Here is a 25,775-nt window from a genome sequence, read left to right as displayed (position 1 = left end):
ATAAAATTTTGCTAATTAAGAATTTTTCTTCATAAATTTTGGCCAAATTTTATACTGCTACATCTTTGGTAAAAATAATCCATATCAGTGTATATTATTTGGTCTTTGTGAAAGTTAGAGAGTCTACAAACTATGGTGCCAATCACTGAAAATTGATCACACCTGAAGTACTGACGGCTTCATTTCTTGAGACCCTAACAACCCGGGAGAGTACAAATACCCCCCAAATGACCCCTTTTTGGAAAGTAAACATTCCAAGGTATTTAGAAAGAGGCATGGCGAGTTTTTTGAAGTTGTAATTTTTTCCCACAATTCTTTGCAAAATCAAGATTTTTTTTTTTTCCTTTTTTTTTTTTTTTTTCCTTTCACAAAAGTGTCATCAGGTTATTTCTCACACACAGCATATGCATACCGCAAGTTACACCTCAAAATACATTCTACTACTGAGTATGGCGATACCACATGTGTGAGACTTACATAGCGTGACCACATACAGAGGCTCAACATTGAAGGAGCGCCATCAGGCTTTCTAGGGGCATAAATTACACATCTAATTTCTTGACTACCTCTTACACGTTTGAAGGTCCTGGAGCACCAGGACAATGGAAATGCCCAAAAATGACCCCATTTTGGAAAGTAAACAACCCAACGTATAATCTGTGAGGCATATCGAGTCTTTTGAACACGTAATTTTTTTTCTATAACTTTTTGGAAAATGTGGAAAGAAAATAAACTTTTTTTTCTACACAAAGTTGTCAATTTATACAATATTTCTAACACATAGCATGTACATGGCAAAAATTACACCCCAAAATAGATTCTCCTACTCCTCCTGAGTACGGCGATATCCCATGTATGAGACTTTTACACAGCCAGGCCGCATAGAGAGGTCCAACATGCAGGGAGCACCATCGGGTGTTCTAGGGGCATAAATGTCAAATCTAATTTGACTACATATTACACTTTGAGGCACTGTAGTGGCATGGATGTGAACTAATGTGGCATGGATAAGCTGTGGATGGGGATGGTTGAGCCATGAATGTGGGTGGCTGGGTGGGTATGGCTGAGTATGGATGGCTGAGTATGGCTGAGTATAGGTGGCTGAGCATGGATGGATTAGTATTGCTGAGTATGGGTGGGTGAGTATTGCTGAGTATGGGTGGGTGAGTATTGCTGGGTATGGGTGGGTGAGTATTGCTGGGTATGGGTGGGTGAGTATTGCTGGGTATGGGTGGATGGGTATGGGTGGGTGAGTATTGCTGGGTATGGGTGGATGGGTATGGGTGGGTGAGTATTGCTGGGTATGGGTGGGTGAGTATTGCTGGGTATGGGTGGGTGAGTATTGCTGGTTATGGGTGGATGAGTATTGCTGGGTATGGGTGGTTGGGTATGGGTGGATGAGTATTGCTGGGTATGGGTGGATGGATATGGGTGGATGAGTATTGCTGGGTATGGGTGGATGGGTATGGGTGGATGAGTATTGCTGGGTATGGGGGGATGAGTATTGCTGAGTATGGGGGGATGAGTATTGCTGAGTATGGGGGGATGAGTATTGCTGAGTATGGGGGGATGAGTATTGCTGAGTATGGGGGGATGAGTATTGCTGAGTATGGGGGGATGAGTATTGCTGAGTATGGGGGGATGAGTATTGCTGAGTATGGGGGGATGAGTATTGCTGAGTATGGGGGGATGAGTATTGCTGAGTATGGGGGGATGAGTATTGCCGAGTATGGGGGGATGAGTATTGCCGAGTATGGGGGGATGAGTATTGCCGAGTATGGGGGGATGAGTATTGCCGAGTATGGGGGGATGAGTATTGCCGAGTATGGGGGGATGAGTATTGCCGAGTATGGGGGGATGAGTATTGCCGAGTATGGGGGGATGAGTATTGCCGAGTATGGGGGGATGAGTATTGCCGAGTATGGGGGGATGAGTATTGCCGAGTATGGGGGGATGAGTATTGCCGAGTATGGGGGGATGAGTATTGCCGAGTATGGGGGGATGAGTATTGCCGAGTATGGGGGGATGAGTATTGCCGAGTATGGGGGGATGAGTATTGCCGAGTATGGGGGGATGAGTATTGCCGAGTATGGGGGGATGAGTATTGCCGAGTATGGGGGGATGAGTATTGCCGAGTATGGGGGGATGAGTATTGCCGAGTATGGGGGGATGAGTATTGCCGAGTATGGGGGGATGAGTATTGCCGAGTATGGGGGGATGAGTATTGCCGAGTATGGGGGGATGAGTATTGCCGAGTATGGGGGGATGAGTATTGCCGAGTATGGGGGGATGAGTATTGCCGAGTATGGGGGGATGAGTATTGCCGAGTATGGGGGGATGAGTATTGCCGAGTATGGGGGGATGAGTATTGCCGAGTATGGGGGGATGAGTATTGCCGAGTATGGGGGGATGAGTATTGCCGAGTATGGGGGGATGAGTATTGCCGAGTATGGGGGGATGAGTATTGCCGAGTATGGGGGGATGAGTATTGCCGAGTATGGGGGGATGAGTATTGCCGAGTATGGGGGGATGAGTATTGCCGAGTATGGGGGGATGAGTATTGCCGAGTATGGGGGGATGAGTATTGCCGAGTATGGGGGGATGAGTATTGCCGAGTATGGGGGGATGAGTATTGCCGAGTATGGGGGGATGAGTATTGCCGAGTATGGGGGGATGAGTATTGCCGAGTATGGGGGGATGAGTACTGCCGAGTATGGGGGGATGAGTACTGCCGAGTATGGGGGGATGATTACGGATGGGATGGATGGATGCGTACTTCTGTGAGCATGGTTGGCTGGATTGGGCACAGAGCAGCGCTGTGGGCACTACACATCCAGCCCACAGTGCTGCAGCACTTGATCTCTCCCCCTCTCCTCGCACTGTACCAATAGGTACGGGGAGGGGAGAGAAGAACCAGATGTGACGCCGGTTTGTTTAGAAGTGATTGCTCTGTCATTTGACGGAGCGATCACGTGGTAAACGGCCGCTATCAGCTGCCATTTACCGTGATCCGTGATGCAGGACCCAGCGGTCACGCGCCTGGCGTGCGGAAGCAGGATTCTGGGAGGACATCCATGGACGTCCTCCCAGAATAAGCTGACCACGCTGCAGCCGTATTTCGGCTATGGCCTGGTCGGCATGTGGTTAAAGCAAAACTTCACTCTTTCAACCGACATTGACTACTTTTAATCCTAAGCATTAGTAAATTGGAAAAAGAAAAACAAAAAAGGTTAAAAAGTAAATATGATCTACTTTCCATATCTACTTTAACTTTTTAAAAAAAAATTTTAGTTACTGTATTGGCGTATAACACTCACTTTTTCACCATGACAATCGGGTGCAAATAGCGTGCGTGTGTTATACGCTAATACTTCATTTTTAGCTGCCTCGGAGGGGACAGGGAGGGGGGGCGGGATGAGCGCCATCAGATTACATACAGTGAAAATCTCCTGTTTACTTGGCGGCCTCTGTAATAGGAAGTCCAGTCTCCTGGGCCGCCATTGGCCCACTGTTCTGTCTATCATAGGAGATTCTCACTGTATGTAATCTGTCGGCGCTTGTCCCGTCCCCTCTAGGCTGAAGATGTGTATCGATCAGGCTGCACTGATGGCAATGGTGAGGCTGCTGCATTGATGGCAATGATGAGGCTGCAGATGGGCACTGACCCTTATTTTGTTCAAAGTATTTACATCCCCCCCCCCCCCCCCCGAAACTTCCCTCTTAAAATGAATGTGCGTGTTATACGCCGATAAATACGGTACTTCCTGGTTTCAGGCCTTGGCAAATAATGCCAAGCATCTCAGTAGTCTTCAAGAATGGAGGAGGGTTTTTCTCAGCTAAGCACACCTTTGTGCCTGTGTTCTGACGAGAAGTGCCCCCCCATCAGATAGTGTCCACCCCGTACTGCGCAGGCGCAGCGCTTGCGCATTACGGAGGACAAAGGAGACGCAGAAAGTCTCAGAAGAACAGCTGATCATGAGGTTTACAAGGCACCTGCGCAATGAATATGACATTCTGTTACACGCTCCCGATGCTCGAGGGGGTGGATTTGTGAAATGGGCGGATGTTTGCCCTGTACTGTAGTGAAGGGGTTAACATATATTGTAAAATTGAAGTACCCGCCCTTATCTCCACCCCAGCTGTGGGCATTGTGTAGGCACACCGCCCCTTGCAAACTTGTAGGAGCATCAGGAGTGTGTGACAGAATGTGGTATTAAGTGTGCATGAGCCGTGTAGAGCTCACGATCAGCTGTTGATGTTCGGATATTTTCAGAGTCTTCTCAGCGCCTGCGCACTACAGGGCGGACACTGTCTAAAGGGGGACTCATTTCGATAGGACACCTGCATGAAGCAGGGTTCTTGATGGAAGTACAGTGGTCAGGCTTCAGGCTGGAACATAAGCATCAGATGCTTCCAGTAGTGGTAAGATGGCTGCGGCTCCAAACAGCACTTCTCTCGGCTGGGTGGTGACAGGAAGTGGAGGGGGATGTGGCTACATGTTTCAGGGCATTCAGCAGGGCCCCTTTATCAAACCATAGGAATTGATGGATGGGTAAGTCTGCTTTGTATATTAACACCTTCAGATCCGCACTGTAGCCGAATGACGGCTACAGCGCGGATCTACTTTGCCGGGAGGCTATCAATAGACATCCTCCCCTTAGCACGCTCCCCGCGCGCCTCCTGCAGGGCGCGGGCTGTGATCACTGAGTCAGTGAGACCTGGGTGATCACAGATCGGAGTAAGGGGTTGATCTTGGCCCCTTACCACATGATCAGCTGTCAGCTGATCACGTGATGTAAACAGAAGATCGGTAATCCTTTTTTCTTTTCTTCTCGCACTGATAACGCGAGGAGAAAAAAAAAGATTACCTACTTCTGTTGAAGGGACATCGGTCCCAAAGAGGAAGAGGCAAAGTTGCCTCATCTGTGCCCACCAGTACCACCTGCCAGTGCCACTTATCAGTGCCCACAGTGCAACGAATCAGTGCCACCCATCAATGCTGCCTATCAGTGTCACCTACCAGTGCCCATCACTGCCACCTATTAGTGCCCTTCAGTGCCACCTTATCAGTGCCTATCAATGCAGCCTATGGGTGCCCATCAGTGCAGCCTCATCAGCATACATCAATGAAGGAGAAAAATTACCTGTTTGCAAAATGTATTAACAAAATATAAAACAGTTTTTTCTTTTTTTTTTATTTAAACAAAAAATAAACCCAGAGGTGATCAAATACCACCAAAAGAAAGCTCTATTTGTGGGGAAAAAAGATAAAAATTTCATTTTCAAAGAGTGACAACGCTAAAAGCTGAAAATTGGTCTGGGCAGGAGGGGGGGGGGGATTAGGTGCCCAGTAAGCAAGTGGTTAAAGGATACATTCACCTTTTAGTCGCAAGTTGCATATTACACCCATATTTATGGTGTAACATGATCCTACACATCCACCTCCCGCCGCCAGTCCGGCTGGTAGTTAATGAACTGCAAGGGCACTGGTGAGTGCTGGTTCATTGATTCTACCTGCAGTTCAGTAATTGTATGCCCATATGGGAGGTACAAGCAGACAGCTGACTGAGTCTGCAGGATCCTTGTGTTGCACCCACTATCTGCTCATCATGGGTGCAATGATTTACAGTCTGCAGTGTAAAAGAATATTGTAATAAATGCACATATTTTTACCTCCAAAAATATGTGCATTTATTATTTTTTGTAAAAAATATATATATATATAAATGCAGCGCTAATATAAAATAAAGTGCGGAAGTGTAGTGTCACTTGCAATGTGAATATAAAGCTGGCTTTGACTTATAAGTCAGACACCAGCGTGAACAATTAAAACAAAAACTAATTTAAAAGCTTTGTCACAAGTAGATGAAATGTCCATATAAAACAACAAAAGAAGAAGAAGAAAAAAAAATTTCATATGCAACAAAAACTGTCCGTGATAAACAAAAAAATGTCTTCAGTGAATAAAATAAAGTCCCAAGTGTAAAAGTTGTATGTAGATGATAATCAACCACTATCTCTGTCGGGAATGATCTCTTCATAGGATAATATACAGCATCAAGATGGAAATAATTGAAGAGATGGGTACGCTTACCACGAGGAGTGGACACACTCACCATACGGTGGTGGGTCGATCAGGAGATTGGATTCAACAGTACAGCAGGTGTTTGATGGAAGGAGCTGGTGTGGAAATACCCTCCATATTTTCATCCAAAGGCCGTAGTAGACAAATGGTGTAGTTAGAACCCTCAGGACAGCGGACTCGAACTCCCAAATGATGGTCACAATTCATAAAATGTGCGAAGTCCCAATGGTATCACATCAGACCATGAAAAAAACGTAGAGAAGAAAAGGGCCTCCACGTAGTGCGTGAATACAAAAAATATAAATTTATTTAAAAAATCCAAAGCTCAACAGTACAATCCACCTGGTCAGGTGGGTACAAAGAGTGATCACCCAAAGGGTTAAAAAACAGAATTGCGTGGTGTCAAAATGCACAAAGGCTCAGCAACCTGACATGTTTCGTACAAAAGTCCTTCAACTGGGGCATTTATATATTTTTTGCTGATTTGTGCAGTCCACTATACTGTTTATGCTAGCGGCTTTACCATTTTATTTTATGCATATTTTTTATCACTAGTAGCGGGACATTGTCTTATATTTCTTATTATTTTTTGGGTGTACTTATCCCTTAAAAATGTAGCGTTTGTGGTGCTCAGAATCAGTGTAGTTTTGCTTTAATAATATGACATTGTCAGCTGGGTCTGTAATATTTACTTGGTCTCTGAGCTTTGGATTTGGTAGCAGTTTTTTTTAATCTTTAGTTAATGTACATATATGGTATATAACCTCTTATTTTACGGTTCATAAACAGTGCGGTAAATGACCATTTCCCTAACGTTATCTCTTTGTGCCTCCTAGATTTTGCTGCATACCAAGGAGATGGTACAGAAGGTAAGTGTATTGCCTGCTATGTGTAGTTTTGTTTTCTTTGCCTGCCTTTTTTCTTTTTAATCTGCTGACAAAAACAAACACAGAAAACAAAAAAGGCCGCACCTGGCGAAGTTGTTGTGCATTACAAAACTGTAACCCAAACAAGCCGGAAAGCAGTTCTCTTCTGATGCCTATTTACCAATGTAATCCTTCCTAATGGATTATAGCTTCATTCTTTCTCTAACACAGATATGATGGAGCGCTGCTTGAAGCCTAAATGCGAGTCTTTCCAGCAAATTAGCAACAGTGTTAATTAGAGTTTACTTGCAGCTCCGCTATATTGTATGAGCTGCAGTGTTGTGTTTATTATGATTGTTTTTCTGGCTCCCTTCATCTTCAGTTAAATAGTTTCAGCTTATATACTATTCTGAGCGTAAAATATGCACTTTGTCTGGGGCTTAACGCCTGACAGTTAACTTCTCGACAGAAAGATCAATTGTTTTTTTTTTCATTATTATTTGTATTTATTTGTACCTTTCAGACATATGTTGAGATGTCTATTCTCATGCTGTACTATATTTAAAAGATTTTTTTTTCTAGCTTGGTGGGTGTATACCTACTTGACTGTTCAATAGACTTAGATAAAGAATTGGCAGGGCACAATTGTTGTTGTGTTGTACTAGTTTAAAAAAAAGATTGATAGTTGTAGATGTTCTTGTGTTCCTATGGAGATGATGCTTGTCCAGGTGTTCTGCAGTTTATATATTCTTTAGTTGCTGATTAATGCACACGCCTAAAAGTAGCAGTGTTTGAAATGGTTACAAATAGTTTAGCAGTTCTAGGTCTTTTCCGTGCCAGAAACTGCTTGCCGTGAAAAAGATAAATGCATGCAGTAGATATAAAGTCTAAACACACCCCAGTTGAAATGTCAGGTTTCTGTGATGTAAAAAAAGAGACCAAGGTGATTTCAGAACTTTTCCACCTTTAACCACTTCAGGACCGCCGCATGCTGATATACGTCCTTACTTTAAAGGGGGATATCGTTGTTATGACAGCAGTTAGCTACCATTACCCTGGTATCCTCTTCCTTGGCCGGCGGTCTGGTTTCCGATAAGAGTGGCTTCGCCGCAAGATCACTTTTATCGGCCGGCGGGAGAGGGGCCCTCCCTCCGCCACTTACCGGAACCGTCGGCGGAGGCGATCGGATCTTCACCCTGGTTGGGCATGGAGACGAGTAAGGGGAAGATGGCCCCCACCCGTCTCCATAACAATGCAGGGCGGAATCAACGTCAAAAAGTCACTTCCGCCCACAGCTGTTAAAGGGCCATTTTGTTTTTATTTATTTTTTTAAATGTCAATTTTTTATTTTTATTTTTTTTATTGCTTTTAAGTGTAAATATGAGATCTGAGATCTTTTTGACACCAAAACTCCTATTTAAGAGGTCCTGTCATGCTTTTTTTTCTATTACAAGGGATGTTTACATCCCTTGTAATAGAAATAAAAGTGACTGTTTAAAAGAAAAAAAAAAAAAAAAAGTGTAAAAATAAAAGGTAAAATAAGAAAAAAAAATTTAAAAGCACCCTGTCCCGCCGAGCTCACGTGCAGAAAACGCATACGTGAGTAGCTCCCGCATACGAAAACTGTGTTCAAACCACACATGTGAGGTATCGCCGCGATTGGTAGAGTGAGAGCAATAATTGTAGCCCTAGACCTCCTCTGTAACTTAAAACATGCAACCTGTAGAATTGTTTAAATGTCGCCTATGGAGATTTTTAAGGGTAAAAGTTTGTCTCCATTCCACGAGCGGGCACAGTTTTGAAGCATGACATGTTGGGTATCCAATTTACTCTGCATAACATTATCTTTCTCAATATAAAAAAAAAAAAATGGGCTAACTTTACTGTTGTCTTATTTTTTTTAATTCAAAAAAGTGTATTTTTTCCAAAAAAAGTGCGCTTGTAAGACTGCTGCACAAATACGGCGTGACAAAGTATTGCAACGATCACCATTTTATTCTCTAGGGTGTTAGGAAAAAAAAATGTATAATGTTTGGGGGTTCTAAGTAATTTTCCAGCAAGAAAAAATGTTTTTAACTTGTAAACAACACATCTCAAAAAGAGGCTCGGTCCTTAAATGGTTAATGTAAACTATAAACTGTACAACTCAATTGACAAACTGAAATCATGTAAAGGGGGGGGGGTAAAACTAAAATAACGTGGTTGCATAAGTGTGCACTCTCTCTTATAACTGGGGATGTAACTGTGTTCAGAATTAAGCAATCACATTCAAACTCATGTTGAATAGGAGTCAGTACACATCTGCCATCATTTGCAGTGCCTCTGATTAACCACAAAGTTCAGCTGTTCTAGTAGGTCTTTTCTGACATTTTTTTAGTCGCATCCTACAGCAAAAGCCATGGTCCGCAGAGAGCTTCCAAAGCATCAGAGGGATCTCATTGTTAAAAGGTATCAGTCAGGAGAAGGGTACAAAAGAATTTCCAAGGCGTTCGAATATACCATGGAACCACGGTGAAGACAGTTGTCATCAAGTGGAGAAAATATGGCACAACAGTGACATTATCAAGAACTGGACATCTGTCCAAAATTGATGAAAAGTCAAGAAGAAAACAGGCCAGTGAGGCTGCCAAGAAGCCTACAGCAACATTTAAAGGAGCTACAGGAATATCTGGCAAGTACTGGCTGTGTGGTACATGTGACAACAATCTCCCGTAGTCTTAATATGTATGGGGTAGCAAGGCAAGACCGGCTAAATTTAACAAAAACTCATCTGAAGTCTCCCAAAAGCATGTGGGAAAATGTGTTATGGTCTGATGAAGCCAAGGTTGAACTTTTTGGCTATAATTCCAAAATGGGTTTGTCGCAAAAACCACACTGCACATCATCGAAAGAACATCATACCCACAGTGAAGCATGGTGATGGCAGCATCATGCTTTGGGGCTGTTTTTTCTTCAGCTGGGACAGGGGCCTTAGTCAAGGTAGAAGGAATTATAAACAGTTCCAAATACCAGTCAATATTGGCACAAAACCTTCAGGCTTCTGCTAGAAAGCTAAACATGAAGAATGTTTCAGCATCTTTCAGCATTACAACGACCCAAAGCATACATCCAAACCAACAAAGAAATGGCTTCACCAAAAGAAGATTAAAGTTTTGGAATGGCCCAGCCAGAGCCCAGACTTAAATCCCATTGAAAATCTGTGCAGTGATCTGAAGAGGGCTGTGCACATGAGATGCCCTCGCAATCTGACAGCTTTGGAGTGTTTTTGCAAAGAAGAGTTGGCAAATATAAAGTCAAGATGTGCCATGCTGATCTCATCTCGTACCCAAAAAGACTGAGTGCTGTAATAAAATCAAAAGGTGCTTCAACAAAATATTTAAGGGTGTGCACACTTCTGCAACCATATTTTTATTTTTTTTTATTTTTACTTCTCTCCACCTAAAAGATTTCAGTTTGTTGTTCAATTGAGTTGTACATTTTATGGTCACATTTATGTCACATTAACCACTTGACAACTGGGCACTTAAACCCCCTTCCTAACCAGACCAATTTTCAGCTTTTGGTGCTCTAACATTTTGAATGACAATTACTCAGTCATGCAACACTGTATCTATATGAAATGTTTGTCTTTTTTTCACACAAATAGAGCTTTCTTTTGGTGGTATTTAATCACCGCTGGGTTCTTTATTTTTTGCGCTATAAAAGAAAAAGACCGAAAAATCTGTAAAAAAAATACATTTTTCTTCATTTCTGTTATAAAGTTTTGCAAATTAGTAATTTTTCTTCATATATTTTGGCCAAAATTTATACCGCTACATATCTTTGGTAAAAATAACCCAAATCGGTGGATATTATTTGGTCTTTGTGAAAGTTATAGAGTCCAAAAGCTATGGTGCGAATATCTGAAAATTGATCACACCTGAAGTACTGACGGCCTATCTAATTTCTTGAGACCCTAACATGCCAGAAAAGTACAAATACCCCCCAAATTACCCCTTTTTGGAAAGAAGACATTCCAAGGTATTTAGAAAGATGCATGGTGAGTTTTTTGAAGTTGTCATTTTTTCCCACAATTCTTTGCAAAATCAAGTTTTTTTTCTTACTTTTTTTTTCCACAAAATTGTCATATTAGCAGGTTATTTCTCACACACCGCATATGCATACCACAAATTACACCCCAAAACACATTTTGCTATTACTCCCGAGTACGTTGATACCACATGTGTGAGACTTTTACACAGCGTGGCCACATACAGAGGCCCAACATGCAGGGGAGCACCTTCAGGCGTTCTGGAGTGCCCAGGCCAATTCTGACATTTCTTTCCTACATGTAAAAATCATCATTTATTAGCTAGAAAATTACATAGAACCCCAAAACATTATATATGTTTTTTTAGCAAAGACCCTAGAGAATACAATGGCGGTCGTTGCAACTTTTTATCTCGCACGGTATTTGCGCATCAATTTTTTTAACGCGTTTTTTTTTGGAAAAAAAACAGTTTTGTGCTTTACAAAAACCAAAACAGTAAAGTTAGCCCAATGTTTTTGCATAATGTAAAAGATGAAGTTACGCCAAGTAAATAGATACCCAACATGTCACCTTTCAAAACTGCACGCGCTTGTGGAATGGCGCCAAACTTTGCTACTCAAAAATCCCCATAGGTGACGCTTTAAAATTTTTTACTGGTTACATGTTTTGAGTTACAGAGGAGGTCTAGGGCCAAAATTATTGCTCTCGCTCTACCGATCGCAGCGATACCTCACATGTGTGGTTTGAGCACCGTTTTCATATGTGGGCGGGACTTACGTATGCGTTCGCTTCTGCATGCGAGCACACAGGGACAGGGGCGCTTTAAAATTTTTTTTTTTTTTTTATTGTTCATTTTACTTTATTTTAGTTTGCTTTTTTCCCCCAAAAAATTCTTTTGACCACATTTATTCCTATTACAGGGAATGTAAACATCCCTTGTAATAGGAATATGGCATGACAGGTCCTCATTACAGCGAGATATGGGGTCAATAAGACCCCACATCTCACCTCTAGGCTGGGAAGCCTGAAATTTAAAAAAAAAAAAAAGATCCTGGCTTCGATCGTAGCGGTGAGTCGGTAGAAGCACCGGAGGGCGGCGGTAGGGGGGGACATCCCCTCTCGCCTCCCGTAAGAACGATCAAGCAGTGGAACAGCCGCTATGATCGTTCTTATGGTGTAGGGAATCGCCGGCTGAAAAAGCTGATATCTGAATGATGCCTGTAGCTGCAGGCATCATTCAGATATCACCGCACAAAGTCAAGGACGTTGTATGACGGCCGGTGGGCGGGAAGTGGTTAAAACGCATGATTTTTTTTAACACAAGGTTATCCATTTATACAATATTTCTACCACATAACATGTACATACCAAAAATGACACCCCAAAATAGATTCTCCTGCTCCCCCTGAGTACGGCGATACCACATGTGTGAGACTTCCACAGCCTGGCCACATAGAGAGGCCGAGTACAGCCGAGTATGGCTCAGCATGGCAGGGTATGGCGGGGTATTGCAGAGTATGGCGGGGTATTGCAGAGTATGGCGGGGCATGGCAGAGTATGGCGGGGGCATGGCAGAGTATGGCGGGGCATGGCAGAGTATGGCGGGGGCATGGCAGAGTATGGCGGGGGCATGGCAGAGTATGGCGGGGGCATGGCAGAGTATGGCGGGGGCATGGCAGAGTATGGCGGGGGCATGGCAGGGTATGGCGGGGGCATGGCAGAGTATGGCGGGGGCATGGCAGAGTAGTGCACAGCATTGCAGAGCGTTAGGGATGGCTGAGCATGGATGGATGGATGGATGGCTGGATGTCTCTGTGCAGGGCTGTGGGCACTACACATCCAGCCCACAGCGCTGCAGCCATCCATCCCCCTCTCCGCTCACAGTGTACCGATCGGTACACAGGAGGGGAGGAGAGGAACCGGCGTCATCAGATGACGCCGGTCTGTTTACATGTGATCGCGCCGTCATTTGACGGCGCGATCACATGGTAAACGGCCGCGATCAGCGGCCATTTACCTTGATCCGTGATGCGCCGGGTCCTAAGGACCCGGCGGTCACGGATGTGTTCGGGTGCGCGCCCCAGCGGGCGCGCGAGAGGGGAATTCTGGGAGGACGTCATAGTACGTCCTCCCAGAGTTATCCAACCGCCCTGCAGCCGTCATTCGGCTATGGGCCGGTTGGTAAGTGGTTATAGGTCACATTAAGGCTGCAATCACACCTGAGCGTTTAGTTTTTAGGCAGAAAGTTGCATGGTTTTACTGCGACTTTTGCCACAATTTTGCACAGGTCAAAAAGTCAGCAATGTAAAAAACAGAAAAATGCCTGTAATCTGCCCAATTGGAAGCTCTTGTACTTTTGAGCTTAAGGCATTTTGCTTCAGGTAACAAAACGCTCAGCTGTGAACAGGTGCTATTGAAACAAATGGGATTTTGCTTGTTGGGTATTTTTTCGGGCGTTTTACAAGCTGAAAACGTTCTGGTGTGAATGCAGCCTAAAGGTGGAAAAAGTTCTGAAATTATTTATCTTTGTTTAATATATTTTTTTTTTTTTAAATCACAGAAACCTGACATTTTAACAGGTGTGTGTAGATAATCCTGTTGTATAAGTCTCTAATGATTATAAAATAAACTAAATGTGTATAATTGACCTAAAAAACAGTGATGTATTCATGCAAGTGGTATAGCTCATTGCACAGAATTAAATTATTAGAAATTATTATTAAAAGTGTAGGTGTAAACAAATTACAACCTAAAAATCAGATTAAAATAACAATCTTAAATAACCATAACAGTGGCAAATTCAGCATAAGTGGCAAGAAACAATAATAAATATAGCAGCGTGAATTATATTAAATAATTATCAATCTCAAATTAGCAAAGTGCATTGTGCAAAACCCTGTGCAACATAAATAGCTATTTCATATGATGATTTAAGGTGTTACACAACAAACATTCCATAAAGTGCAAGTGTGCAGACAAAAAATATAAATCAAATATATAAACACTCCAAACTAGATATTAATAAAGTAAAAGTAAATGTCCCAAAGAAAAATTGATGAAAAAAAAAAAAAAAGAGAAAATCACACAAGGAAAAATGTTCTTATTCTTGATAATATCTGTGACAGTATGGTGCTGGCATGCACATACCCATAGAAGAGCAGGGGATGTTAGGGGAAAGAGGTCAAGTATGATTTTTACTAAAGTCAAGAGTTGCACATAACATCATCTGCCTATATTATATCTCTAACCTACTAACCTCTGCCTATGCAATTTTTAAACCTTTTTAGATGTGTGTGTTGTTTTAAAATGTTTGTGTTATCTGTACTTTCATGTTTTGTATGTAACTTTGCTTCCTGTTAAAACAGATGAACCTAGAAGTTATATATGGTGATACTGACTCCATCATGATAAACACGAATTGCAACAACCTGGAAGAGGTCTTTAAGCTGGGAAACAAGGTCTCTATATGGCGTGTTTTTGTTTTTGCTGAAATCACTACCACTGAAATCCTGTTTATTATGTTTCATGACTTCCAAAGTAGTTTTATCTATTTTAATGTACTGTAAAACATTTACTGAAAAAAGGCAACATGTACACACAGAAATAAATACGGTGGCGGTTTGTTGTCCCCCCCCCCCCCCCCCCATTGTAGGCAGTTATTGGTAGCTCAAAATCACCATGTCTTTAAAAGGGTCATTTGATGCAAACCTATCCTATAAACTATAAATTCAATCTTTACTAAAGAGAATGATATACATGATTGGTCCTGCTTTGTCAAAAAAAGGTAGGATAGTGTTTGGATGTTAAAACACTCGACAATCCAAGTACCACTGTTATTCTAAATTATATTTTTGGGCTTACAATGGCTGTCAATTTCAAATGTTTCCTTTAGAATTATGGGTAGAAGAAATGTGCCTGTCCTCTGTCAAGTTATATGAATGACCAGACCCAGCAATGCCCTGCAGTTTTTGGTTTCTTTCCTCTACTCCACAGAATGAAGGGTCTGTCCCACTAATGAGTTGGAAACTATTATTTTACAAGGATTTCTGACTTGACATTGTATGTTTTTGCTTTTGGTTAGTGTCTCATCTATTGATGTTATGCATGGCAGCCAGACAAATATAATCTTTCAGCAGCAAGTTGGGGATACCAGCCTGCTTACATCTTAGTACACGTTTCCTTTAACTGCTTCAACCCCGGAAGAATTTACCCCCTTCCTGACCAGAGCACTTTTTGCGATTCGGCACTGCGCCGCTATAACTGGCAATTGCACGGTCGTGCGACGTGGCTCCCAAACAAAATTGACATCCTTTTTTCCCCACAAATAGAGCTTTCTTTTGGTGGTATTCGATCGCCTCTGCGGTTTTTATTTTTTGCGCTATAAACAAAAAAAATGGCGACAATATTGAAAAAAAAAAAGCATCTTTTACTTTTTGCTATAATAATTATCCCCCAAAAATATTTAAAAAAACATTTTTTTTCCTCCGTTTAGGCCAATACGTATTCTTCTACATATTTTTGGTAAAAAAAAAAATTGCAATAAGCGTTTGGTTTGCGCAAAAGTTATAGCGTTTAAAAAATAGGGGATAGTTTTATGGCATTTTTATTATTTATTCTTTTTTTTTATTGTAATGGCAATCAGCGATTTTTAGAAGGGAAAGCTGCTCACAGGACTACCACTCCTGGATAGTGGTTAACACCCTCACTCGGCCTCACAGGTGCTGGCTCTGCACAAAATGTAGAAAGCAAGGAAAAAAACCTGGACGGCTGCACTTCCGTGAAGAAAAAAAAGCACCTTTTATTGTAGCAAAAATATACAAACAGGTCACATAAAAAAGTGGATGATTCAGGACAACCGGTAATGCGTTTCACATCAACCGATGCTTACTCATAGCTCATGAGTAAGCATCGGTTGATGTGAAACGCGTTAGCGGTTGTCCTGAGTCATCCACTTTTTTATGTGACCTGTTTGTATATTTTTGCTACAATAAAGGTGCTTTTTTTCTTCACTGAAGTGCGGCCGTCCAGGTTTTTTTTCCCTTGCTTTCTACAATCAGCGATTTTTATCGTGACTGCGACATTATGGCCGTCACATAGGACATTTTTGACACCTTTTTGGGACCATTGTCATTTATACAGCAATCAGTGCTATACAAATGCACTGATTCCTGTGTAAATGACAGTGAAGGGGTTAACCACTAGGGGGACTAGGGAGGGGTTAAGTATGTCCTGGGGAGTGTTACTAACTGTGGGGGGGCGTGGCTATGTGTGATACGTCACTGATTTCTGCTCCCGATCACAGGGAGCAGAGATCAGTGACACTGTCACTAGGCAGAACGGGGAGTTGCTTTTTTACATTAGCATCTCCCCGTTCGTCCCCGCCGTGAGGCGATCGCGGGTATCCCCTCGGCGATCGAGTTTGCGGGGACCCGTGACCCGACTCACGGACCTCCCTGCCGGCTCGCCCGCAGTGGCGCCGCGGCAAATTCAAAGGGATGTACGGGTACGCCCATTTGCCCAGCCCTGCCATTCTGCCGACGTACATCGGCGTGCGCCGGTCGTGAAGTGGTTAATGTGTTGCCATGATAAGAAAATTGTGGAAAGAATATTTGAAGATTCTTTTCTAGGCATTTGTGTTAGATGAAGGGCCTTTTACCCCCACAACTTAACATCTTTCGTCGTCACTTTTATTTTGCATATATATATTAGTAGTAGTCGCAATTAAGAGAACGTAGTGTCCCATATCCGTGGGTATTTTTGTTTGTACTGGAACTTTGTCTCTTGTTTTTGTTCCACATCTCCTAGGTGAAAAGTGAGATCAACAAATCGTACAAATTACTAGAGATTGACATTGATGGAATCTTTAAGTCTCTCCTTCTGCTGAAGAAAAAGAAATATGCAGCACTAACAGTGGAACCGACAGGAGATGGCAAATACGTCACAAAGCAGGAACTGAAGGGCTTGGACATTGTCAGGAGAGACTGGTGTGAGCTTGCTAAAATGGCTGGAAAGTAAGTATAGTTTTTACCTGTATCATTATCATACATGAGTCTTGCCTTGCTTTTAGTAATCTTAATATGTACTCCATATGTTACTAAACGCAGCCCGCCGTGATGGGTGAAGGTTGGATTGTCTGTTAATTCAACAAATCCTGCGGCGGGGATAAGGTAAGGGAAGAAACTTAGAAACTAAAAAGTCCACCTATGCTTTCCTCTTTAAGGGAAAAAATGTTGTGCCTTAATTATCCACTTGAGGGAGTCTATGCACACACCTTAATCTGTTGTTTTCACTGTAAAGGTCAGTCTGTGTGTGGCCGCAGCAGCTTGCGCAGGGGGATTTTTCAGGTAAGAGATCTGACAAATGCTTTCTTCTCCCCCCTGAAGGGACCGGAGGGTTAGGGAAACACCAGCGGTGTACCAGACCCCCCCCCCCACCCACCGCGGCGGGTGTGGAGGTCCCGAAGTTATTGCTCAGACTGTTGTGGTTTTTTCCTGTCGCTGCTGGTGACAGGGCTCTGCCCCCCCCCCCCCCCCCCTTCGTGTGGGTCTGTAGTCCCGAAAGCCGCCCGCACGAGCATGGGAACATAGGGGGCGGGGCCTAGGCGCAGCGCCGTGGCAACGTCCACGAGGACGCATGGCAGGCAAGGATAATAAAGGTACAGCTGGGACAATCTCTCCTCGGCTGACGAGGAGGAAGCAGGCAGTCTGCACACAAGTTCACAGGAGCTGTGGGACATGTGAGGGTTGTAACTGGCATTTCCTGATACAGGAAGGACTTTTTTTCCCAGCACTAGGCTGAACTTAATAGCGGCTTTACTGTCATGACTATGTTCAGCGATTTAAAGTGCAAATTATTAGTGCCTCTGTTTTTGTGCTTAGGACTATGCCTGCCAAAAAAGACACCACAAAGACCAAAAAGGTACCAAAGGTTTCACCCCCAGGTGCTAGGATCTCAAGCCGCATCTCCACTCATATCTCCATGCTGTCATCCTCGCCTGAATTACCAATTATGGCAAGCCAGGGTGAGCCATTGGAATAAATTGATGGTGCAACTGCTTCTCACATCTCAGCCCCTGTATACGTGACTGAAGATGTCCTTTCCTCCACCCTGCAGGGTCTGGAAGGAAGATCAGTGGCTTTAATCGCATCCTTCATTCAGATGGATAGGAAGTGTGCTAGATCCCTCTCCCCCACTTCAGACCCTTTGCAAGAGGAACAGTGGTTACAAGATGAGGTGTTACCCTCAGGCGATCAGGAGGAAAAACAAACCGATAATTCCTCTGCGGAGGAAACAATGGTAGATAAATTTTTTTCAGCCTCACAATCTGAGAAATTGCTGATACAATCTCTTAAGGAGATGGTTCGTTCTACTTTCATGCTACCCCTAATGGAGTCTCCTGAAAGCTGGTTTTCTTCCTTGGTTTCCTTAAAACCTTCACAGCCTTTGCATGCGTTTCCTGTCCATGCATTACTAGAACAGCTTATTTTTGCTAAATGTGAAAACCCAGATAAGCATTTCCTCCCTCCAAAGAGATTTTCAGTTCTCTATCCCATGGAGGAGGAATTCACCAGAAAATGGAAAGTACCAGCAGTTGACGCTGCAATTTCCAGTGTGAATAAAAGCCTAACTTGTCCAGTAAACAATGCACAGATGCTTAAGGATCCAACAGATAAAAGGTTGGAATTCCTGTTAAAATCTGCTTTTTCCTTGGCAGGTGCCATTACTCAGCCTGCAGTCACTGCAATAGTCATCTGTCAATACCTAAAGGACCAATTTAGACAGGCCCTTAAAGAGTTTCCTGCACAACAAGCCCGGGAATTGGCTGAACTACCAAAAGCATTATGCTTTGCCATAGATGCCATTAAAAATTCTATTCACCAGGCGTCCCACCTTACGCTTATGCTAGTACATATGCATAGAATCCTGTGGTTAAAAAAATTGGTCAGCTAAAACACCATGTAAAAACCTTCTAACTGGGTTACCTTTTCATGGGGAGCGGCTTTTGGGGAAGATTTGGACAAATATATCTAATTTCTAGTGGGAAAAGTACTCTTTTGGCAGTCAAAAGAAAGTATAAACACCCTTCATTTAAACGGGCTCTTTCTCCTGTGCCAAGGGCTTCTGCCTCTAGGCAGTGACGACGGCCTCCGCCGTCAGACTCTAGAGGAAAACCTCAGGGTCAGTCCCAGGCTCAAAAGAAGTCCTGGGACCGGAAACCTGCAAAGCAGAATCCTAAAGCCTCATCATGAAGAGGCAACCCCCGACACCAAGGTGGGGGGGAAGACTTCTGCAGTTTTCAGAAGTTTGGCAAGAGGAAATTCAGGGCAGATGGGTCATCTCCACGGTAACGCTGGGGTACAAGCTGGAATTTCGGGACTTTCCACTGTCTCGTTTCCTGGGGTCAAGCGTTCCCAAAGATCCAGAGAAAAGACAATCTCTGTTTCAGACACTAGACTGATTAATATCTCAAGGGGTGATCATACAGATCCCCACAGAAGAGCAAGGGGTTTTATTCAAATCTTTTTATGGTACCAAAACCAAATGGAGATGTCAGACCCATTCTAGAGCTAAAAAAATCTAAATCAGTTCCTGAAGATCTGCTCCTTTTGCATGGAGACGATCAGGTCAGTAGTTTCTATCGTACAAGGATTAGAACTTCTGGCATCTATCGATATCAGGGATGCATATGTGCATGTTCCTATATTTCCTGCTCACCAAAGGTTTCTGTGGTTCGAGTTAGAACAGCAGCATTTCTAGTTTGTAGCTCTGCCCTTTGGACTACAGCACCCTGGGTGTTTACAAAAGTTCTGGCCCCACCTCTAGCCTGGTTAAGGGCACAGGACATAACAGTCTTGCCGTACCTAGATGATCTGCTGCTAATAGCTCGTTTGGAGACAAGCGTACGCATTACAACCAGTTTCCTGGAAAGTTTGGGTTGGTTTCTCAACCTACAGAAATCTTCCTTAATACCGCTAAAATGGCTGGAGTACTTGGGTCTGATCAGACACAGCCCAGGAAAAGGTGTTCTGGCCTCAGGCAAAGATCAATTCCATAAGAGAGCTAGTGCAGATGGTCAGGTCAAAAGGCGATCCCTCCATTCGCCTTTGCATGAGGTTGCTAGGAACCATGGTGGCTTCGTTCAAAGCGGTTCCCTATGCCCAGTTCCATTCAAGACTGTTGCAAAACAGTATCCTGTCTACTTGGAACAAAACGATTCAAGCTTTAGACTTGCCAGTGCGGCTGTCCCCAAGAATGTCCCAAAGCCTCAGTTGGTGGTTACTAACCCAGAATCTGCTGAAAGGAAAATCCTTGAGACCAGTTATCTGGAAAGTGGTAACGACAGATGCCAGCCTTTCAGGCCGGGGAGCAGTACTAGAAAAGACAACTGTCCAGGGACAGTGGTCAAGAGCCGAAAGAACCTTGCCCATCAATATCCTAGAGATTAGACAAGTGCATCTGGCTCTGAAGGCCTGGACTTCCAGGTTACGGGATTGTCCTGTCAGGATCCTGTCCGACAATGCCACAGCTGTGGCCTATATCAATCACCAAGGGGACACCAAGAGTCTCTCAGCGCAGAGAGAGGTGAATCATATTCTAACTTGGGCAGAAAGAATTGTTCCATGCCTATCAGCAGTCCTCATTCCAGGAGTATTGAATTGGCAGGCGGACTACTTGAGTGGCCAGCAGTTATTCCAGGCGGAATGGTCTCTTCACCCTGACATTTTTTGGACTATTTGCCAAAGATGGGGGACTCATCAACTTTGTGGCCAGAACAAGGGATCCACTCGCATGCGGAACGGATGCGTTGGTGACCCCGTGGGATCAGTTCTCACTGATCTATGCATTTCCCCCTATTCAGTTACTGCCTTGACTTTTTTGCAGTATCGAGCTGGAAAGAAAGCCGGTAATTCTGGTAGCACCAGCATGGCCCAGAAGGTCATGGTATGCAGAAATCGTAAAGATGGCAGTGTAGGGTCCATGGTCCTTCCCACTACAGCCAGATCTGCTCTCACAGGAAACGATATTCCATCCTTCCTTACGGTCTCTAAATTTAACGGCTTGGCTATTGAAACCCACATTCTGAATAAACGTGGGCTTTCCGAGTCAGTTATCTCTACCCTGATTAATGTAAGGAAGCCAGCTTCCAGAACTCTATATTATAGGGTCTGGAGGGTTTGTTTCCTGGTGTGAATCCAAGGGTTGGCACCCTCGGAGATGTATCATAGGCAGAATTCTTGCCTTTGTACAATTAGGGGTAGAAATGAAATTGGCCTTGAGTACTATTAAAGGCCAAGTCTCAGCTTTATCGGTCTTATTTCTAAGACCGCTTGCTTCACATTCTTTAGTCCGGAGTTTTATGCAAGTGGTAATTCGGCCTAACCTGCCAGTCAAGCCTCCTTTGAACCCTTGGGACTTGAACTTAGTTTTGTCTGTGTTACAAAAACAGCCATTTGAACCAATACAACATATTGTCTTAGTCGTTCTGACAAGGAAGTTGGCATTTTTGGTTGCTATTTCCTCCGCAAGGAGGGTTTCGGAATTGGTGGCTCTTTCTTGTAAAGAGCCATATTTGATTATTCATGAGGACAGGGTGGTATTACGCCCTCGTCCAGACTTTTTGCCAAAAGTGGTTTCAGGTTTTCACCTGAACCAAGATATTGTCTTGCCATTGTTTTTTCCAAAATCATGTTCCAGGGAAGAGAAGTCACTACATTGTCTTGATGTGGTGAGAGCAGTGAAAATCTATTTAAAGACAACTGCTCAGATTCGTAAGACTGATGTCTTATTTATTCTGCCAGAGGGTCCTAAGAAAGGACAGGCAGCGTCGAAATCCACTGTTGCTAAGTGGATTCGGCAAGTTATAATTCAAACTTATAATTTAAGGGGTAAGATTCCCCCTTTTCAAGTTAAGGTGCACTCTACCAGAGCGGTTAGTTCTTCTTGGGCAGTGCGTCACCAGGCCTCCATGGCTCAAATCTGTAAGGATTTGAAGACTTGGTCTTCAGTACATATATTCACCAACTTTTTTCAAGTGGATGTAAGGAGGTATGAGGATATCACCTTTTGGGCGCAGTGTCTTGCAGGCAGCAGTATAGGTCCTCAAGTCTGGGTTTCCCCCCCGGGTTGTGTCTCCCTCCCCTTAAGTAGCATTGCTATGGGACGTCCCATTAAGTAATTGAGGCTCTATGTCCCATGATATACGATAAAGAAAATAGGATTTTTATAACGGCTTACCTCTAAAATCCTTTTCTTGGAGTACATCATGGGACACGGAGGTCCCCCCCCTCTTTTTGGGTTTTAAGTATATTGCTTTGCTACAAAAACTGAACTGGAAGGAGGGGTTATATATAGGGAGTGAACTTCCTGGATTGGGTATACCAGTGTCCATCACCTGAAGGTGGCCCATAACCCATTAAGTAATTAATTATGACTGTGTCCCATGATGTACTCCAAGAAAAGGATTTTACAGGTAAGCTGTTATAAAAATCCTATTTTTTTTGCACTATAAACAAAAAAGCGACAATTTTGTAAAAAACAATATTTTTTACATTTTGCTATAATAAATACCCAAAAACTAAAAAAAACTAATTTCTTCCTCAATTTAGGCCGATATTTATTCTTCTACATATTTTTGGTAAAAAAAATTGCAATAAGCGTATATTGATTGATTTGCACAATAGTTATAGCATCTACAAAATAGGGGATAGATTCATGGTATTTTTATCATGATTTTTTTTTTATTAGAAATGGTGGCGATCTGCGATTTATAGCGTGACTGCAACATTGCGGCGGACACATCAGACACTTTTGACACTACTTTGGGACCAGTGACATTTATACAGCGATTAGTGCAATAAAAATGCACTGATTACTGTGTAAATGACACTGGCAGGGAAGGGGTTAAACGGGGCGATCAAGGGGTTAACTGTGTTCCCTCAGCGTGTTCTAACTGTAGGGGGTGGGGGGGGGTGGGCTCACTAGAACATGACAGATCACTGCTCCTGATGACAGGGAGCAGTAGATCCCTGTCATGTTGCTAGGCAGAACAAGGAAATGCCTTGTTTACGGCATCTCTCCATTTTGCCTCTCCGTGTCACACTTGCGTGGCGGCTGCGCAAGCCCACTAGCCCGCGATTAATGGGGATGTACAGATTCGCCCATTTGTGCAGCCTTGCCATTGTGCCGACATATATTGTCGTGCGCTGAATGAGAAGCGGATAATTTTTAAGAAGGTTAGAACAGATTTCAGATTTTTAGATCATTTTCTTTTTCATCCATTGAGGAGCTCAGGACACCATAAACTGCTGGGTTATATGGCTGCCTCCAGGAGAATTGAACTGGTAAAGCTGCTTGAGCTAGTATCTAAATGGCAGCTATCAGAATTTGTCTTTCCTAATCCTAGCTTTGGAGTGCCATACCTAGACTCCACTGGACTGGATGTTATTGGGCTAGACTTGAGATGATCTTGGGTGCTGGGATCTGCTTTGGAGGTTCTTTAGACTGATAGATGAAGGTGGAACACTTTCAAGGTCCAGAGCCGCTGACATCAACTCTTCATTTATCCAGTCTGGAGGGTGGATTTGACTTAAATCGAGTATTTTAAATCACGATTTAAAAATGATTTAAATCACTATTAAAAAGGCTTGATTTAAATCAACTCGATTTAAATCATCATTTTTAAAGAGTAACTATCATCTCTGTCCCGCAGCGACTCCCCTTTGACCCGCTGTTGACTCACTGACGGTCCCATTCACTTTAATGGGACGGCTGGTCATGCGGCAGTGACACAACAAGGTGAGGGACGTGGTGGTAGCAGGTGAGTGGATGCCTGCTAACAGGTGCTGCCATGATGGATCTGAATTGACAGGTGCTCTTTAAATGTAAGGACTTATTCTTGCTGGTAGTTAGAATCTTTAATATTTGCAAACAAAATGAAGGTTTCCTATTTAGAATAAGCTGTCAGGTTAGTAAAACAGCGATATCGGAACCAATTCAATCATACGGTTTGTAGTGTACATAGGTTTGCAAAACAATGGGATAAAGGAATATTCCTGAACTTTGTTTTATCTCATGGTTACTGTGAAATTGTGTGAATGCATCAATGCAGTGCATGTTATCTCACCTTGCAGAGCTTGGATTAATTGAATGACTTTACCAAAAATGTAAATGTTGCAGATTATACTGTGCAGCCTCATGCTACATAACTAAACTCCATTTCATGCGAAATAAACTAAATTAATAGTGTCTTGAATAGAAATCTATCTTTGGATCAATTATTTTGATTTTTTTGATTTAAATCAAAAAAATCTGATTATTTTTTTTTTTTTTGTAAATCATTGATTTATATCCACCCTGCCAGTCCTTAAAGACTCACTTTCTGAGTAAGCTGTAGGTATGTTTGTTACCCAAAAAAAAAATAAAATAAAAACGCGTTAAGTTTGAGAGTACCTCATATCTTTTTACTGCTAAGCTAAGTTGCCCACTGGTAACATGTCTGATGCTAGGCACGGGGGCAGTCCAACTGTGTAAAGGGTACCTCCAGCGCACGCTTCACTAGCTACTCCAGTTCTGCATTCAGCATGACCATTGATGCGCCAGTGTCGGCAGCTTGGGATCCATGAATTTTCTGCCCCTAGAGTCTTTACCATTTTTGGAGTTTTCCTTATCTCTGACTGACTTGGCCGCCTTCACTGCCTTGTCTAAGGACATTTATGCTTCAGTCATGCCTGACTTTATAGGACAGTTGGCAGATATTTGCTAATCCTAAATGCGGATACCACAAGCCTGCTTCTAGCACTTTCCTGCATATTCCTTACCTATTCAGCCCAGAGGCCCCAAACCACCAGCCCCTGAGACTTTTCTTAAGTCTCTAAGGAGTCGGGCTTCTCTCATTGATCCCAAAATAGAGATTATTTGGACCCATTGCACACCACTGTAAAGCTAGAATTTTGGCCTACTTCTTCTAGTGCTATCTCCAGTCTAGGGTTCTTTAGAGCTCTTAAAATTGCCATGACATTTTTTGTGCACCAACAGTTCCAAGTCTTCGTTTTTGGAGACTGGAAAGATCCTGGAAGATGTTTCTACTTCCTGAACGCTTGTAAATCTTATACTGGTTTGTGGAGGACTGTGTAAGAATGTGGTCTTCCCCTTCTGTAGATCAGAGGCCCATCTTAACAAAGCATCCACTGTTCTGGTTCAGGATGAAGCTGCTTTCAAGGACTCTTCCAACAAGCGGCTGGAGGTCCTCCCTAGAGACTTATTTTGGCTTGGACCTTGATCTGTCAAACCTTGACTGAATGGCCTACAGATTTCAGATAGGATTTGATCCCTATGACTGTTTCTTTCTTAGCAATGGAAAAAAAACCTAGTCCATTGAAGGATACGGGTCCCACCCCTGTGTTTATGGTACTGCTTGCTACAGACTGAGACATTCTGGGTATAGGAGGGTTTATCATGGATTTTCCTCCAAATTTTTTTAGTTTGCCAGCATCTCATCCTCCAGTAGGTTGCAGTATAATGACATCCAATGTCCTTCATCGGGCTCGAAGATTAGGGATTTTACAATGTGTTAAAAAAATCCATTTTATGAATAACATTTTTTAATACTGGTACCTTTTTTTTTTAAAGTCCCTTTTTTTTTTTTTTTTTTTGTATGTCTGTAGCAAACTTTTGACATCGGTTTTGAAATGCTTCTGGGATGAGTCTGGATTTGACAAGTGCTTTTGGCATTTAGCTTGACCTGCTTTAAGTTGCTTTTGCATTCCCATAGATGTGTATCATAGAAAACGACACA

The 25,775-nt window shown here is 43.0% G+C and overlaps 1 protein-coding gene across 2 annotated transcripts in view; it reads left to right on the top strand.

Moving 5' to 3' along the window:
- The window catches only part of POLA1 (DNA polymerase alpha 1, catalytic subunit), a 717,861-nt gene that overhangs the window by 288,697 nt on the left and 403,389 nt on the right, over positions 1-25,775 (top strand). For both annotated transcript variants that reach the window (XM_073616430.1, XM_073616431.1), the window contains exons 27-29: positions 6,922-6,954; positions 14,347-14,439; positions 16,787-16,992. In XM_073616430.1, coding sequence (XP_073472531.1) covers positions 6,922-6,954; positions 14,347-14,439; positions 16,787-16,992 — 332 coding nt within the window. The remainder of the gene's footprint in view (positions 1-6,921; positions 6,955-14,346; positions 14,440-16,786; positions 16,993-25,775) is intronic.

The sequence above is a fragment of the Aquarana catesbeiana genome, linkage group LG02 (assembly GCF_042186555.1).
Source record: "Aquarana catesbeiana isolate 2022-GZ linkage group LG02, ASM4218655v1, whole genome shotgun sequence".
Lineage (NCBI taxonomy): Eukaryota > Metazoa > Chordata > Amphibia > Anura > Ranidae > Aquarana > Aquarana catesbeiana.
This window is presented reverse-complemented; position numbering and strand designations above follow the sequence as displayed.